The sequence below is a fragment of the Metopolophium dirhodum genome, chromosome 2, assembly GCF_019925205.1.
Source record: "Metopolophium dirhodum isolate CAU chromosome 2, ASM1992520v1, whole genome shotgun sequence".
Taxonomy (NCBI): Eukaryota; Metazoa; Arthropoda; class Insecta; order Hemiptera; family Aphididae; genus Metopolophium; species Metopolophium dirhodum.
Genome location: NC_083561.1, coordinates 13941251 through 13961159, shown reverse-complemented (window position 1 = coordinate 13961159; position 19909 = coordinate 13941251). Strand labels below are relative to the sequence as shown.

Sequence of the window (19909 nt, the reverse complement as noted above, 5' to 3'; positions counted from 1 at the left end):
TTTCTTATCGAACAATATTGTAGATAAGCTAGGTATATTCGTTTTGACTACAATGTGATCCGAATAATATGTTTATTATGTTATCAGTTAAAAAGGTATGTAGTACGCTAAAGATTACAAGAAACATGATTTCATATTAGAATGAATAATCATATAAAAAAATCGAAATCGAAAAAAAATCCTTTTCTCTATCATAATTCATAAGTTTTGTATTTTGTTTGCTTGGTGGTGGTTATATTATTTTAAGGCACGATTCTAAGCAGATGATTTTTATATACGTTTCCATGTGACATTTTCACATTTTCGGTTATTTATTTTAGAAATAATAATAATACGGTAGAATGATGTAAAATACAAACACTTATGAAATAAAGTGTAAATATGTATAAGATATATTTAAAATTACTGTGAAAACAATTTATGAGAACGTTGTATTAAATTTGTATGCTTTTTACTTACAAACAAAAGTATTCACGAGGTAAATTTAACAAAAAATCGAAAATATAAAATATCTATAATTAGCATAAAAAGAGACAAAATTTTCTAAAACAATATCAAGTGTAGAAAAATTATTTTGTAAACATGTAGAGTTTCTAGAGTAATTATAATTACAATAAAAATACAAAATCAATTTTGTAGCAATCTGTTATATAAAAATGTCTGTTTTTACTTTTTTTTTTTAGGTTTTCACGATTATTTTGAAATTTGTTTACTTTGTGCCCATATTAGGCAACATTGGTCAATGTAATATTAGAAACTACCTTCAAAGTGGAAAATTGAAGCATTTTTACTACTTAAGAATGTGATGACAGACACGAAAAAAATATATAAAAAGACATCATCGTAAAACCAATACATTGAACGCTTTGTTTGAATCTAAACTAAAAGAAATCCTCGTAATTGCACGATATTATAAAGAATGGTCTTTATAATTATGGATGTACATATATTCTAAATAAAACTTTGGTTGTACTAAAACCTTGTTATTTTTAACTCTTGAAGTGTTTTTCTAGAAAAAAATAAGCATAAAGCTTAACCACTCTGTTTTGTAAAGTTATAACAAGTACAATATTGTATTATGGAGGTACTATAGAACATTTAGATTTCATTAAATAGATACACGTTTCAATTCACGAAATAACATCCACTGCAACGATGTCTTAAAATACTCCTCGATAATGACTATATAAAGACTATAAAATTATAATATTAAAGTCATACAATTTGTTATAATATACTGACAATAATATTATAATTTAAAATTATAATAACTGAACTAAAAATAAAAATTATCTTTCGATAATATATTTTAATATTATTATCACATTAAAACGACTGTATATACATATATTATATCGTATAATCGTACAACAGTGTTATTTCTGTGTGATGTCGTTTTTGTTATCACGGGATTAGAGTTGACAGCAAATCAATTACTCAGACACGTCTCTCTACGGCACTGTTGTACCATAATATCATTTACCCAGTGTGATGCAAATGATACATCTAATGCACGTTAACGTGGTCACTGGTCACTGGTCACACGGCTATTATATTGTTGGTTCGTTACGTTATAGCCACTGCAGCAGTAATATGTTCATTTCACACTAAATAATAATAATATACACATAATATTATATTATGTACCCCTACACGGAACTCGGCACTAAAAACGATACGGAATCGCTGTAATCCATCGTAGATAATAATACGTACACACTACGCACGTACATAGCCGATATAGGTTCCAAGCACACAACAAGTCAAAGTTTTCAGTTCAAACGTTATAACGAAATTAGCGAAATGACAACATACATATAAGTAGGTAAATGGATATAATATTAATATAGTAGAGAATTATATACTTAGGACATATTTTCATTCGTGGATTTACATAATATATGGTCATTAGGTACACATGGCATAGGTAGTAATATACAAACCTATTTTATAAAATACTTACACCGAATAAATAATTCGATTTCTTAGTTAACTCTTTATAATTTATAAGTAGTACAAATGTACAATAATTCCAAGCACACAACAAGTCAAAGTTTTCAGTTGAAACATTACGACGGAATTAGCGAAATAACAACATAAATATAGTATAACATGAAGATTGGCATACATATAGTATAACATTATACTTATAATTGTACTTCCAATATTTCATTCGCGGATTTACATATGGTGATAGTTAGACACACACACACACACACACCATAAAATACATTATAAAATAGCATAGAATAAATAATTTGATTTTCCAGGTATCTATTTTATGTAATATAAATCAAGTACTAAAGTTTTCTATTGAGGTTATAACTTATAAAAACAACTCTAAATTACTTAAAAACTATCAACATTTTTCTAAACGTATTAAATATGAACGAACTTGAAACAAAAAAAGACCATTACGTGCCTATCTATTATATCCACCGAGCTAAAACAACATTTCACATGATTTACTTTGTTGACTTTGAATTTCTTCGTATGCAATATTGAGATTTATTTTACATTAATAAAATTTAATTATAAATTATCTACGTAACATGTCCGCTTTTATTCTTTGAGAACAATAATAAATTGAAGAATGCGTATCGACAAGTTTTGACTTGTAAATATTATAATAACTGATTCCAATCAAAAAGTTTCCTCATTTGCTTAGTTTTAATGACAGCATATTTTATATATACTTTCCGTAAAATAGCCAGTTGCTCAAACATAAATATTTATATTACCTTTAAGAATAGTATTACATTTTCATCAAGTCGATTTACTAAAAATCATTATTATTATTTAAGTAAAATACCATTTACCTTTTAGGAAAATATTTATTTTTTTCATGGCGTATGATCAAACAATTGTAATATGGTACTAACCTACATATATTCATTTTGAACTATGGAAATATTGTTTATACAACTATTGCATAGGTAATAACTAATAACTAGTTTATAATATTATTCTGTAAAATTGAGAATTTAGAGCGAACGAAATAAAATGTATTAATATAAAACGCATTCAAATTCAAGATACATTCTAGAAAATAATTATATGTAAAATATTATGTCTCAAACTTAGTTTTAACATATCGATTCAACATGAGTCTTGCAGATACCTATAAATATCATATTTGATATACCATAATATTATAATTATGTTTGATCTTTTATTAAAATGTCAAGTTTCAGAAAAGAAAAATTGGAAAAAAACTACAAGTCTACAAAAATCTATTTTATAATGTTGTTGAAAAATTATACAATGTTGGTTTTATTCTTAAATAAACTATCCGTGACTTTTATTTCAAGTCTACATTATTATTTTTAAATTATTAAAATCCAACTATCACTAAACACAGAAACACATTTATCATTTTTTTTTATCTAAATTTTTCGGTACTTTTACTTATTATTTTCAGGGAAACTACTTTGAAAATCAAAAAACGTTCAAAGTACCAGCGATAAATGAAATTTTCAATTTAAAAAGTTGTTACCTATGTAAAACTTTCAGAGCACTCCGTCTAACAAAAAATTGGTCACATACATAACTTACTAAAAAAAATCCATATCGTTGTAAACCCAATATTTTATTATAATCTAAAAATATTAAGCGAAGTATCCTTCATAAGCATAGTAATTTTTCAACTGAAAGGTAATTTTAAAATATTTGAAATATTTGTATTGTTATTATTAAAGTTTACCATCGACTAAATAAAAAGTTCATAAAAAACATAAAATATAATGTTTACACAAACCAGAATCGCCAGTTCGATGAAATTATATATAATTTATATGCTAAAACATTTAACTGTTTTGTTATAAATTGCATTATTCGAGACAGTGCAGGCTGCCTACAGAGTACTGCAAACAGAAGTATCTAATCGAAATCGAATTTTATTTTTTATTTTATTTATTTGAATGGATGACATAAGACAGAAAACAATACACTTTAGTCCGTGAGAAATGAATATTTGCATATGAAATGTATAAACCGAAAACAATGTTACACGATTAGTTGATTACTTAATGATAATAAAATATTTTAGATTTGCGATAAAATAACATAAAACCTACAAATCATTGAATTGTATTTCTAAAAAATGAGCACGTTTAATATTGAAACTATTATTATTGAAAATTGTCAATTAATAAAAATGTATAATTTGTCCTATAGCGATAGCATCGTTGTCATCATAAATTTCAAAATATTAATATATGTATAAGTTATAACCATTGACATATTATTGTCTTTTAATATTAAACAGTTAAAAATAATACGTCATCTGAGATACGAAGACAAAACGCAAGACCGAAAATTTCTACTTTACGTGACTTATAGCAATTATTTTTCTTACGTTGAATATTGGTTATTTTATATTTTTATAGATTACATTTCGGTAAAAAACACACGTCTATACGGGGACTTGTCATATTTCCTTCTTGATGTAATACTCATATCTGAATGAGCGAACTTCGGAGAAAATTATTGCACGCAGGTGCCCACACGCCCAACGTACCTGCTATATGATAAATGTGTTGTGTCTGCAGTCTGTCAATCGTTTCATGCACGTACATATCGGACCGGACTCTTGTTAAAATATTTTGTCCGCCTAATTCGTTCGTTCGTTTAAAAAAAAAAAATTAATATTTTTACGCTCCAGTTTTTGATCACTGTTGTCGATCACGGCGATTATGCCGTCGACAAATATGTGCCGTTTTAACTTTTTATTTGTACTATGCATTTTAATTTTAACCGTGTTGACTTTAAGTTTTGCAAATCCAGTAAAAGGTAAGTAGTCCACATACAGTATAATAATATAATAACTAACCATATTACATCAACTAGTATACGATATAAAAAAGTTCATTGAAATTGTTTCCACCGTTAATTTAAAGTTTAAAGATTATACTATTAAACAGTAGTTCACGAACGTCAAATTAAATTAAATCTAATATCACAAAACTATGTGCCTTTTTCTCATTTGGGGCGTAAAATACCTATCCATCTATCTATCTGCCCATCTATGATGTGTAATGTGTACCTAAAATATATATTTAAGTACTTAAATATACCTACCTACTAATTTAAAAAATGTAATTAATGCTTTGAAAGAGAAGAAATATTGTTCTAAATATCTTGTGTAACATAACTATATAGTTAAAAAAAAAATAAAAGAATTAATATTATTGAATTGAAGATCATCACTTCTTGATATGGTTTATTTAGAAATATTTAATTTATATAATAATTATTGTATACAATTGTAATGAGTTAAATATAAAATTAAATAAAAATTAATAATTAATTTAAATTAATAAAATATATACTCATTCATATAGGTACGTACCTAAGTGAATTGAAAATTTATTTTAATAAGTCATGATTCATAAAATGTATGTTTATACAAATAATATAATACTCAGTCAAATAGAAATTATTTTCTCAAATTTGTATGTTTAAGTGTTTGACAGTAATATTATGATGTACCTACCGTTAAAGAACTTACTAAACAATGAACAAAATGATTTTTTTCCATCATGACATTTTTAATTTATTGAATAAAATGAAAACTTCATTCATCGCAAAATTCAACGTTTTAAAATTAAGTTTTGATTCAAGTAAATTGTCAAATAACAAAAATACGACTTATTTCTTTAATGAGTATTTTTTATACAATATTACCTATGTTTTATAATTTTATATTCGTTTTAGAAAATGTATTGGTCGAGAAAATAATTCAGTTATTTAGGCATCATTTTGATATTAGTATTATTTAGAAACCATAAACATAGATGTTGCTAAAAATATTTCCAAGAGTTCAGTATTTAATATAAAAAGAGTATCAATTATATATAGGCACAATTGATGATACAGTGACTTTAGAAAATATGTAATGCCATCAGACTGTCTATGTACATGACTGATTATAGCTACTTATTTTATGTCCAGAATATATTGTAAAGTTGTTGTAGATTAAACGCTCAAAAATGAAGCTATTAATCATAAAAAAAATCAAAGTTTTTTTAACACAACTAAGTGTCAACATAGATGACAAAAGTTCAGTCATTTAGAGAATTTAATCGAAAAAAAAATGTTTCTAATACATTACGATAAAATGATCACGAACACTCAATGTTGGGCAAGTTAATGTTTTTTTCTTAACTCGGTTAGGTTAATTGGTGTTAATTAATTATGAGCGTTGATAAGAAAAAGTTAAAAGTTAATTTAATTGTTGATATACTTATAGTTAAGTTACAAGTTAATAGTTTAACAAACATTTTTTTAATCTTTTTATTGAGTTATTTTTTTTTGTCCAAAACGACACTATCCTACTTTATTTTTACCAATATCAAACTATAGATATATGTAGGGTTAGTACCTACGGTATTTCTTTTTAATATTTCGTTGATTTTTTCATCACAAAAAAAAATAACAATATTGTTTGTATCTAATAGCTAATAACTAGGTAATAAGTAATAATACATTAATACCTAAAAATATTTTTGTTTGTAATATGACTATTATGATATTTTCTAACATCCAATTGCGAAATATTAAACATAATATTATTGAATACAAGGTATTAAAGACATTAAATTAAATAGGTACTATAATATTAATTTTAAATACTAGTATAGTATTATACAATAAAATGTTAATCATAATATTATTATGTGTCTTATACAATTTTGACCATCTATAAACTTCAATAGGTCATTTTAAACATTTTGATTTCCTGAAAATGAACATATTCAAACGCATGAATTCAGTAGGTACAAATATAATTTCACCATTGGCAATCAGTAAGTATAGTAATTTAATATTTATAAATTGTTATTATATTATTATATAAATTTTGATTTCTAATAAAGTATACATTATCAAAATCGACTAGTATTGGACATTAGGTATACTACTCTTAGATACAGTTGTATGTATACAATTTTCGACTTATATCACTCTTCAAGAATAATAACTCTAGTCCATTTTTAACACCGATTGTTAATATTTATTAATTATATTTTCGATAAGTTAATTTTATCTAAACAATTTACACCAAACATTCGATTGAAATGTAACAAATTAATATAAAATTGAAAACAAAATAATTTACCTTAATTTCTTAAAATGAAAATGAAATTCATTGATCTTATATTCAATAAAAAAACAATTAGGTAAGTTAAGTTAGTAATTAAATTAGCGGAGACCCAGACGTAACTAGTTAAGGTAAAGAGTTAAATTTAAATTATATTTTTTTATAACACATTTTGTGAACTGCAGACATTTAATATTGTTAACTTCTAGAATTATTTAAATTGTTATATACTTTCCACTTATCAATAACTTTTTGACTTTGGTGATTTCATTTTCTCACTCATATTTTACAACGCTATTGTGTTCATAGTTTCATACGTGTTATTTTATTTAAAATTATACATTTAAAATTAAAATATAACTTATAATATATACTTACTTAATATTAGACTTTAGAATTATTATTAGTACTTACATAATTACATTTATTGCATACGTTTAATAGATGAACTATCGTTAAGCTTTGAACTAAAATCGTTTTCTAAAAACTAGTCATCTGATTTTTGAATAAATATTTAAAAAAAGATTTAACCCTACCTACTTCACTCGAAACACAATTTTCCCAATATTATTCCTGACTGAGGTATTTACCGAAGTGAAATTAACTGTGATACAAAAGATCAACACAAAATCTCCTGAATTTTAACACATCAACTAATAATTGTCAACGCTGTGAAAGTTAATAATATTTCTTAACCCGATTAAGTTAAGTATACTACAGTTTTTAAACTAAATTTAAAATAAATTAAATATGTATGGAAAAAATTTAAATTTACATAAGAAATACCATTAACTTCAATCAATAAATTAAGTTAATGTAAAAAAAAATAATGTTCATTCATAAAAATATTAAAATAACTAGGTAATAAATAATAACTACTTGGATAATAGTTTAATATAATGAATGGGGATGGGATATTCAAAGACAGTCTGGTACTATTTATTATATTATGTTCCGTTATGGAAAATTAGTTGATTTAAATATAATGTCGTTTATAGGTACCTACTAACAATTAAATACTGCTGTAGTCCAATGAGTGGGGAATGAAAAAATAAATGCATAATTCACATAAATAGGTATAGGTAGGAACCTTAAAAATAAATATAAATTGAAACGGGCACAACCCTTGATAATCGTGTTAATAAGTAACAAATATTTGTATTTATTATGAACATAATTTGTGTGCTCTATAAATACTTTCAGATCTAACACAAATGATTATCTTATATTATTAGTTTTTTTACCATGGTAAATTCACAAAAACTATTCATATTTATACATATTATGATAAATTTATTTATTTTTAATTTATCAATTATCTACTATTAAGTTTAATATAGATCTATCAAATTCAATCTAGGAACATGTTGAATAAACCAAAATCTCCTCAAAATATGTTTTGATAATTTTTTAATTATTTACAATAGAATTTGACAATATGAACAAGTATTAAAACAACTCAAATTTTTTATTAAATGCATTATTGAATAACTTTAAATCCTATAAAATAAATAATAATCCTATCAGTCAAAATTATGGAAACTTTACACTTTAAATTAGAGTTTAGAGCCTAAATAAAATCGGTTCCGGTTTCGATGACGAATCTTAAGATATAACACGCCAATTGTCCAAAAAATTGATTTTGTTTTAAACCTTTACCTAAAAGTAACAGTCACAGACCCCAGTGAAGTTCCGGTTTTAAAATAAATATAAACAAAGAATTCAGTAAGGTTCCAGTTTCCATTATTCAAAGGGTTCCCAGAAGTTCATTTCGAGACGGTCCCTGGTATAAATAAGTTTTATTAATAATTAGTTTAAAATTCAAATACTTTAATAAAAAATAAAAATAAAACTATGATTAACACTATTAGGTATAGAACGAAACATTAATATTGTTTTAATACATTTATATCATGTTTCAAAATGTAGACGAAAATTACAATGTGTCGACAACTATGGAAGCTTCAACAATAGAAAATAATATGACCACTATAGAGACCACTATACTGTTGCCATCCACTGAAATTACTACAATCACAATGTCGACTGTGTCATCACCTGATATTACAATGCCACCAAACACATCTTGGCCAGAAACTACACAAGCTCCAAGCACATATCCACCTTCGTCACCTGATACTACAATTGTTCCAAGTACATCTCTGCCAGAAATTACGGAAGCTCCGAGCACACAACCACCTTCGCCACCTGATACTACAATACCTCCAAGTACATCTCTGCCAGAAATTACGGAAGCTCCGAGCACACAACCACCTTCACCACCTGATACTACAATACCTCCAAGTACATCTGTGACAGAAACTACTGAAGCTCCAAGCACACATCCACCTTTGCCACCTGATACTACAATACCTCCAAGTACATCTCTGCCAGAAATTACGGAAGCTCCGAGCACACAACCACCTTCGCCACCTGATACTACAATACCTCCAAGTACATCTGTGACAGAAACTACTGAAGCTCCAAGCACACATCCACCTTCGCCACCTGATACTACAATACCTCCAAGTACATCTCTGCCAGAAATTACGGAAGCTCCGAGCACAATTTCACCTTCACCACCTAATACTACAATACCTCCAAGTACATCGGTGACAGAAACTACTGAAGCTTCGATCACACGTTCACCTTCACCACCTAATACTACAATACCTCCAAGTACATCTGTGACAGAAACTACTGAAGCTTCGATCACACGTTCACCTTCACCACCTGATACTACAATACCTCCAAGTACATCTGTGACAAAAACTACTGAAGCTTCGAGCACACATCCACCTTCACCACCTGATACTACAATACCACCAAGTACATCGGTGACAGAAACTACTGAAGCTTCTATCACACATTCACCTTCGTCACCTGATACTACAATATCTCCAAGTACATCTGTGACAGAAACTACTGAAGCTTCGATCACACGTTCACCTTCACCACCTAATACTACAATACCTCCAAGTACATCTGTGACAGAAACTACTGAAGCTTCAATCACACGTTCACCTTTACCACCTAATACTACAATACCTCCAAGTACATCTGTGACAGAAACTACTGAAGCTTCGAGCACACATCCACCTTCACCACCTGATACTACAATACCTCCAAGTACATCTGTGACAAAAACTACTGAAGCTTCGATCACACTTTCACCTTCACGACCTGATACTACAATACCTCCAAGTACATCTTTGCCAGAAATTACGGAAGCTCCGAGCACAATTTCACCTTCACCACCTAATACTACAATACCTCCAAGTACATCGGTGACAGAAACTACTGAAGCTTCGATCACACGTTCACCTTTACCACCTAATACTACAATACCTCCAAGTACATCTGTGACAGAAACTACTGAAGCTTCGAGCACACATCCACCTTCACCACCTGATACTACAATACCTCCAAGTACATCTGTGACAGAAACTACAACAATAATTCCAAGTTCACCGTTATTTTCCATTCCAAGTTCACCTACGAAAAAACCAGAAATAATATTATGCCATGAATTTTTACATAATCATTACCACTGTGAAACTTCATATGCTATATATATAGTAAAATCAATTAAAAACTATCTACTAGGTCTATAATTAGTTAGAAATAAGAATGTAGTGAATAGTGATGTATCTACTATAATAAAACCATTTTAAATTAAACAAATAATATATAATATTTTTTTATGTATATTTTATTGAGCTACCTATTTAATAATGCATGCAATTAATTTTTTTTTAAACAATGAATAATATATAATTATATTACAATATTACATAATATTATATTTCAGTATTTATGGCTTTTAATTAAAGGTCATAGGTGGTCTGTATATCATGATTTCATACTCAGTGACTGATACTGTCTTCTTCTCCGTTATATTTGTCTGGAATACAACTAAATGATACAATCTTAAAAATATTATTGTCATCCAATTATGATTAAAATTATATTTAATAACTATAATAAATACATATTTTATACTATTATTAGAATTGTCTTTGAACAATTTTTTTTCATATTTATTTAAGCTTGTGTAATTTACTAGTATATTATATTGTAAGTTTATACAGTATTATACACCCTTAACTATTATAAATATCAATGTTAAATCTGTCATTGCTATTAGTTCTGGAGGCTTGTTGATTTATATACATTTTCCGCTCTTAAACATTGAGACGGTTTAATGGCGATAAACAATATAATAAAAACGTCTTCTTCGAACTTTTTCTCATATATTATAATAATGCAAAATACGCATAATGAACGGGTCATATTTCCTGTCTGGAGTAGTCTAGTAGTTTGTGTGGAAGCGTAAATATAAACTATCTTGCAATTTTTGGCATACAACTCCAACTGGATAAACACAATAGATGTGTTATTTTAAATAATATAATTAATTTAAAGAATTAAAAAAAATAATGGTATTTTAATAAATGTATTTGCAAATTACAACGTACCCGTTATAACAGATTAATGTCGAATTAATAATCATTAGGGTAGTACCTAACATACCTTAAATTTGTTTTAATAACATATATCAGTAATTTCTTCATTATAAATTTAAAACAATGTTTATTTAATGCTCAAAATTATTTAACATTTTAATATTAATTAAAACAAAAAATATTATAAATAGTAGTGGGTAGGTGTATTAATAATAATTAACAATATTTCAATAATTAAATCATCAATATTTAAGACTTAAGTATAATAATTTTATGTTAATTGAGTCTCAATTAACATGCATACTGTTAAATGGATATAATGCATAATGCACTTCTTATTCAATCTCTAGGTCACTAGAGCAGTATATGGTAAAGTAATATTAATAAAATAGTATGCTAATACATTTATGAAGTTACAGATTATAAAAATAAAGACGTACGTCCAAAATATTGTCCAGTTAGAACCATTATTTATTATAATTATAATTTCAGCAAAATTAAATTGAGTTAAATTTGTATTATTTAATTTAGTCTTAAGATGTTTTTAATTTAATAATTCGTTTATTTTAGATTCTGAGCAGAGCAATGAATATATATTGAATTCACAATGATGTGTGCTTTTTTTTAATTTTTTGTATCTGAAGAAATTTTTATTAATAATTAAGTAATCTAGTAGTAAAAATGCTCAGATTGTTAACTTTGAGATATATTTCTAGTAGTAAATTGGATCTAGTTATACTTCAGTGGATAAAAATTTTAAATTACTTAGTACTTTTTTAAATAATTGGGGAAAAAAAATTAGAACATTAATTGTTAAAATATTAATATTATTACTAAAATAATTTGTTGGCATGTGACCTTGGTTACCTATCAAAAAGTTAGACCGTCTTCACTCAGAATCTTTTTTAATCAAATTCAATGATTTATCATTGAATTCAAATTTAATACATCCATTACAGTGAACTAGTCAATGACGAGGTACATTCAACATCTGCTGTACAGCCGAAAGGCTACCTACTTGACATATTTTTGTTTTTTATTTCTAAAGTATAATAATGCAACCTATTATAATAATAATAATAATAATAATAATAACAATTTAAAAATATAAAAAGCGGGTAAGTGGATGTCGCTATGTTGTACAGTAGGTTACAAGTGAGTCAATGTATAATGGATTGTATTAAACTTGAATTCAATGATATAATATAATTGTATAAAAAAAAACGATTCTAAGCGGAGACGGTTTATCAGTATAGATTTTTTAAATTTGTATTATTTATTATAGCCTGTAAGTTGAATTAATATTGAAATATTTTTTTATTATTATTTGTTTCTATGGTGATAAACAAAGCGTTAGAAATTAAAATCCTATTTTTAGCGGTTTTTCGTAATTTGTCAGTAGTGTTTCCCGTGGCATTAAATAACTATTGAGAAAATCGAAAAATGACCTCGCTAAAGTACCATCTTGATCCAATTTTCTAAAAGATAAGGTACTTTATGTTGAAATCGAAGCACTCCTTCTGGTAGAAATTTTGTCTACAGGATATATAACAAAAAAAATAAACACCATTGTAAAACCACTAGCTTCCTTAGAAGCTCCGCTCAGAATCTAAAATATAATACTTCATTTTTATATTAATAGTTAAGATTATCATTTAAATTTCACAACTAACAAAAGTGTTGCTATCAATTATTTCAAAACATTATTTTAAACGTTGATAATGCTAAGTTGTACAGTATGCCAATCATTCCTTAATAAACTATTCATAATATTATTACAAATTGAAACAGATATATCATAAATTACAAAATTCTAATAAATGAATAATGTACCTATATGCTGCATAAAATGATGGATACTATTCGTTTTGCAATCACTTTTCCAACTTCCGCACAAACGTCCAGCAAGTACGTATTAATATTAAATATTGTAAGCAAGTACCAAGTAAGTATGTATTATTATTATTATTATTATATATTTTAAACTTTGAAGCAAAGGTACCTTTATCTGTGCAGACAATTTTGAATGAAGTTTCCTCAACTTTCAAGTGCTTATAAACATTTATTCATACAATATTTAATACATTTCTTATATAAGTGAGTTATGGAAAATTAAATAGGGTTTAACTAACGTTTTATTTAAATACCAAATTATAAAATTCATAATTAGATATTTTATCAAAATTAATACAGGTTGGTAGTTAGGTACAACATAATATGTATTATGAATACGTCGTCATAATTTGTTAATTTAATATATTAACCAAATTTTATTTAAAACGTTTATACAAATATTTAAACAACAATTTTGAAGTTTCTTTGTTATATCAAACTACATTAACATATAATATCACCCGCCGCAGTGAGAAAGGTCGCATCTCTATTTTGACAAAACTTGAAAAAAAAAATTTATATGATATGAGATAATCCTAGAATTAACTTATCAATTGTCAAGTCATCAAGATTAAACTGCAAATGTGATGTATAAAAAAACTTTTCAGAAAATAATACAAAATATTTTTATATTATATACATATATTATCTTTAGTTATAAACTACGTTTTACTCGTGACACAGAAATGCAATAAATTTTTAAAGAAACATATTTTTACCCGTTTTTACCTGTATAGTTTGATTTATTTATGGATATTTTTATTATTTTTAATTATGTTTAGAATCTATAAATAGATAGATCTTGTGTGTATTCTATATTATTTTATAATAACTAATAACACGATATTTAAACCCAGACTTTTATTAAAAATTTACCAATACTGATTTAGTGATATCAGACATTATTAAATAATGCTAAAACTAGCCAATAAACATTTATACGTCCACAAATAACACTCTTGGTCATTGTTTATTTCCGGTCGGAAATATAAACCAATAGTTTAGTTCATAAATCATTTTCCAACTGGCAAAACTTTTATGTGATAAATGGTTTCTCCAATCTACCACTTATTAGTTATTATACTTATATTATTGTGTGTTAAAGCAAAAATTCGGATCATGATTTGATGATAACCATTTACCCGACTAAAAAACCATGTAGGTATTCGATTTTTTTCATCGATCAATTAATTAAATGTACGTACTTCATATACTTTAACTTTATTCAAAGCAATAATTAAGCTTTGCTTAGTGGGTAGGTATATTGATGAGTGATGACTTTTTTGCGTATTAAAATATAACCAGTGTTTCTATTTTTCCTTTTCGATATCATAATATTAACATAATATTATAGGCTACTGCGATTAAAATATTTTGGTTCAGCACACTAGGTACAGATACGCTGCATATTTAAAAACCATGTACTACGGTCAAGACATAGGGTAAATCCAGATTTTTGTATCTCGCTGCACTGCAGGTGACTAACCTATAACTCCAAACTAGGATTAATTTGAATCCATTGGGTCCCGAAACACCTGACACATAGCCACGAATTGGCCATTCAAGACTTAAACATGTATATATACATTATTTTTTTTTTATTTTGTAAGTACCATTCACAATAATAATAATAAAAAAGTAAAAACTAATATGACTATCAAAATGATTGTTGTAATAGATATTAATTATTATGCACGAGTTATACACAATTATAAATTATTCGAAAAAAGATACTGTAGTCAACACAACCACTGCAGTAACTAATTATACCGAATAAGTTAATAAGGTTACTCACTTACATATAATATTGTTACCTCACGTGAATATACCTAAAAAACTTAATATCAATTTATAATTTAATATGTGAATGTTATATTTAAATAATTACATGATAATACCACGAACTACTACTTTGAACTAAATCGTGCACAACCCCCATTTTCACTAATTTACAAACTTTATCATATTGTTATCAAATATGAGTTTATATGAATTTATCATAACATAATTTTATGAACCTTTTTTAATTTTGGAATGTGTGCATCAAAAAGAAAAGTATTTTGTTGAAAAATATGGGCCCCGGGTTTGTACCCCTCTGCTACCCCTTAATCCCGGGATTGTCTGCCTCGACGTTACTTATTTCCTAGGACCGCCCACGTAATTATACAGCAATAAATTATACTCAGGCCACGGCGAGAAGACAATATATATACCTAACCATGTATGTAATCATCTCTAAACATCGATGAGAGCTCACTGAAATCCGCCACTAGTCCAATCAGTAACGACTCCACCCTAACTTATTTTTGCACTCGACGCAGGTGCTTTTCCCGGAAATAAAACCATTGCAGCCCTTCTTCGTGTACATTACTGCGTTGTGCTGCAGGTCATCAGTCGATAGTTCCGAAACTAGATCTGCCTTACATTATTGTTAGTGTAAGACCTGCAGCTGTGTTCAACGATTTTCTACCACGAGACAAGTGGCAACATACAGTTTTATACAGTTATGAAGTATTCATCGCAATGATTTATATTCCATACAGTCGTCCGACTAACAAATGCTAATAATCCAAACGGGTCCTGGAGGCACTGGCCGACGAATGAAAACATTATCGGAGAGTCTCCCAGAATATGATTTCGCTGGGATATTCTTTATGACGAAAAAGCGTTTTTCAACTATTTATTAGGTAACTATTTAATAAATACAAATTAATGGTCTCGAATATGTTTTTCATTAATAGAGCATAGTTTTGATAGGCTCAAATCATATTTTAGGTGTGTTTATGTGTGTTTTATTCACATTTTGAACTTCAATGTTCGAGTATTTTAAATAATAATTTACATTCCTTTAAAATAATTAAAATACATAAATTAAAAAAACATAACGTTTAAATTATTTAATAATTATTCGTTATGTAATCATTAAAGGGTATGCCTAAAAAATACTAAATTTATATAAAAAAAATAATATTATAATATATATATATATACCAATATTAATGTCCTAATTTAATTAATAAGATACCCAACTCTCTTGGTAGAATCATTAAAGTTAAAAAAAGCCACGGGCATTTAAAGTTTTCATAAATCTCTATACAACGATGGCGAATCGTACATTAAAATATTTAAACTATAATAAGAATAAATATTCATGAAGCTTGTATGGTTGTATTAAAAAAAAGTAAGTACATAAGGAAAAATGAAAAAATGTGACAAAGAATGCTTCGTGACGATGACAATAATATAACTATATTAAAATGTTCCACCATCTGTATAACTGCAGAGGTAGTATAATAATTAGTAACAATTTACTTAATTATCTTCGTATTACCATAGCTTCGAAGAGGTTGAAAATAAAACGCACAATATTTCCAACCACATAAAATTAGGTGTCTACCATCTATGCTGGGTTCACGTGGGCTCCCGTTTCGATTACAGTAGCGTTAAGAAATTAAAACAATGCATACAGTAATTATTAGAGGTTATCGTGTTTTCTTGATATCGCCGTTAAAATATATCTGTACTGCAGTGTACGTAATACAAATATAGATAAAATTAAATACCACAGTGCTATTCGAATCGTTTTTTTTTTTTTTATTCCTACGCATTTTTGTAGTATTATATTATTGTTAAATTAAATGAAAACACAACAAAATAATAATACAATAAATGAGGAGTTTGTGAAAAAATATTTTATTTAAGGACGTGACTTTATCTTCTTTTATAAGGTCTATAGTTATTTGAATGTATTATGTAGGAAATCTCGAGTATCACTTTAGCTAATTCACTTTATTATTGTAGGTAGATATTGAGCATTTTCATAAATTCAAAAACTTTTCAAAGGAACACGAATTTCTGCTGTTATAATATTTGTGAAAAAGTTTACGTAACGTATCGTCTAAAAAAAGGTTTAACGGATAAAATAATGATAATAATAAATAAATAAATTATAAAATATTATTATTATCTATTAATTATTTTTGTTTATATAATAACATTTTTTAATTAATAAATTGAAAATAACCAACTTTAGTTCATTGTTTAACGGTTTTTTTCTGTACCAATCCTTATATTCAAAATATACACTATGTCTGAGCATCGCAGTTCATTTTTGGTTTTTAATTGTTGGAAAAGTTAAACACCTAGTTATAAACTATCAATATTTAAATTAGCCAATGTCTAAATGTTTACAACTGGTACCACTGTAATTTAATATCTTTTTTTGTGTTTTTTAAATGAAATATCTAGTCATTTGTTACTGCAATCATATAGGTAGGTAATACCTACTAGGTATATAATATAGTTTTATTTTAAAAATTCGTGGGTGTATTTCAGTCCGACGATTTGATCTCGGACGTAGTACAAATGTACAACATATACAACAGTACAAGTATTTTGAGGTATTATAGACAAACTGGAAAACATTTTTCACGTCGAAAGGGAAAAAAAGTTTTTGAGATAAAAATATATATTAGTGTTTTAGAATAGAAAAACCATCAATTGAAACAGCTAGAAAGTTTATGGGCTAACTTGAATCGTCTTAAACAACAAATCCGATTTGAATGAATTCGATATTAAATTTATCGGTTTTGTTTACGCCGGTGTGTACAAAATGTATATAATAATAGGACTCCGTTACGTCGTTGTCCGGAAAAAAGTCAACAAATAATCGCGGTCGCGTAGGTAACTTTTGATTATAGGTAATACGGTCGGAACGACCAGGATGGCATTGTTTCTCGATAATAGGCTATCTGCACGGAAACAAAACAGCAGACCGAAACGTATACCTACGCGTTTTGTAGATTTTAATATAACAACGATATATTATTATGTGTGCATGATCTCCGTGTAAAAGGGTTATATGGTAGTTGTGAATCGTACGCGTGAACGATTGTTACGACGACGTGTGCTGATTGTTTTACCAGACATACTCGTAAATAATCATGTCAAACCTTCCGATTTTCCGATCGGGATCACATAGGTACCTATGGTAATATAGTATACCTACGTATTATGTTATTCTTGAAACTATGTCGCACGTGGTACCCATATACGGTGGTACTAGTCGGCCATAAAAGCTTTGACTAAAAATTGTTGATATTTTACTCCCTAGACGATGATGAAAAAGACTGTCATAAATTATAATATTATTTATGTATTATTAAAACTTTAAAAGCTGCAGATGGTTTCTCGAACGTTTGCGTCTCGAAGAAGATTTATATCTGTCCACCTTATAAAAAATGTATACTGTGATAATGAAGCTGAGGACATTATAATTATGTATCGTTATAAATAGCTTGTACCTATATGTACATATAATATAGTAATACTTACATGTCAGAGAAAAAGTTTAGACGTAACGATGACTCGGCGGAGGGGTTTCGATGATTTGGCGGGCCCGTCGCGGCGTCCACGTGGTGGGCGCTCAAACTTCTCCCGGTGGCGGACGGTCCGGGGGAGGGTGGAAAGGTGGTGTACACCCGAATAAACGAGTACGGAAAACCGCGAATAGACGATGACGATTGCGATGGCGGCAAAAAAACAGTGTAGCGAGCGGTGTGTAATCTGCAGTATCGTAGTGCAATTAATATTGTAATAATATTATCGTTTATCGCATTGTCGCATTATTATTATAATTATAAATATATAATATAATATTATTATAAAACAATAATAATTATTGTTATCGCGTACGTGCACGCCGGGAAAACGCGCGGTACTGCGCGCGGTGTGCGTCGTCGGTGGCGCCGGTGTCGGATATGTGTGTCGCTCTGACGGCCGGCCGGTCGGTCGAGTCCGCTCTCCGTCGCGGGGGGCGCAGTGTGTCGTGGTAGTGTAACGGGTGACGGCGGTGGAGGTGCGCGCGCGCCCGCCCGCACGAAGGGGAAACTCGCACGCGCTCCGAGCCGACGGGGGTGTGCACCCCCAACCGTGATCGTCGGCGGGTCGCGGTGACTGCGGTGCGGCGGGGTAGATGTCGTACACCACACGTCGACGACGTCTCTCGGCCGTCCGCGGAGAGTTTGAAAAACGCACCCTCCCGACGACCCACTCCCGCCCACCCCACCACCGCTGGCTTGCCCGCGGGCAGTGTGGTTTTCCCGGAACATATATACACCCCTCTCGATCCTCCACCCCCGCGACACCGGTTTTCGCAACCGATCCACCGCCGGCTTTCCCGGAAAGTAGACAGCGACGGCGGCGGCGGCCCCCACGACGGATTACCCTTTTCCCGCGACAATAACAATATATTATCATCGTTGTTGTATGAATATTATGATGTCCGCGCACGCCGTATATTATTATTACATTGTACGATATTAATAAATAAATATATATTAACATTGTGTATTCGGCCGGAATTATGTATAATAGATAGGTTACTTTCAACCCGAAGTTACATAATAGACACGTCCTTCAAGTCTTAGGCGATAATTTAAGTTTTTCACCG

At 28.6% G+C, this 19909-nt stretch overlaps 2 protein-coding genes across 7 annotated transcripts in view; one reads left to right on the top strand and one right to left on the bottom strand.

Annotated features, from left to right (window-relative positions):
* Positions 1-19203, bottom strand: part of LOC132939579 (ADAMTS-like protein 1) — a 204014-nt gene extending 184811 nt beyond the window's left edge. For all 5 annotated transcript variants that reach the window (XM_061006828.1, XM_061006830.1, XM_061006832.1 and 2 more), the window contains exon 1: positions 18793-19203. The gene's annotated coding sequence lies outside the window, so the exon portion shown is untranslated. The remainder of the gene's footprint in view (positions 1-18792) is intronic.
* Positions 4475-11549, top strand: LOC132938500 (mucin-2-like). 2 transcript variants are annotated; one of them, XM_061005368.1, is made up of 3 exons: positions 4475-4791; positions 6717-6806; positions 9029-11549. In XM_061005368.1, exons 1-3 carry the CDS (start codon positions 4695-4697, stop codon positions 10711-10713), a joined length of 1872 nt encoding a protein of 623 aa, XP_060861351.1. In that variant the 5' UTR covers positions 4475-4694; the 3' UTR covers positions 10714-11549. The 2 variants fall into 2 exon arrangements, with proteins under 2 accessions (XP_060861351.1, XP_060861352.1); XM_061005369.1 differs by lacking the exon at positions 6717-6806 and having other exon boundaries at positions 9029-11545.
* Positions 19204-19909: the final 706 nt, after the last annotated feature.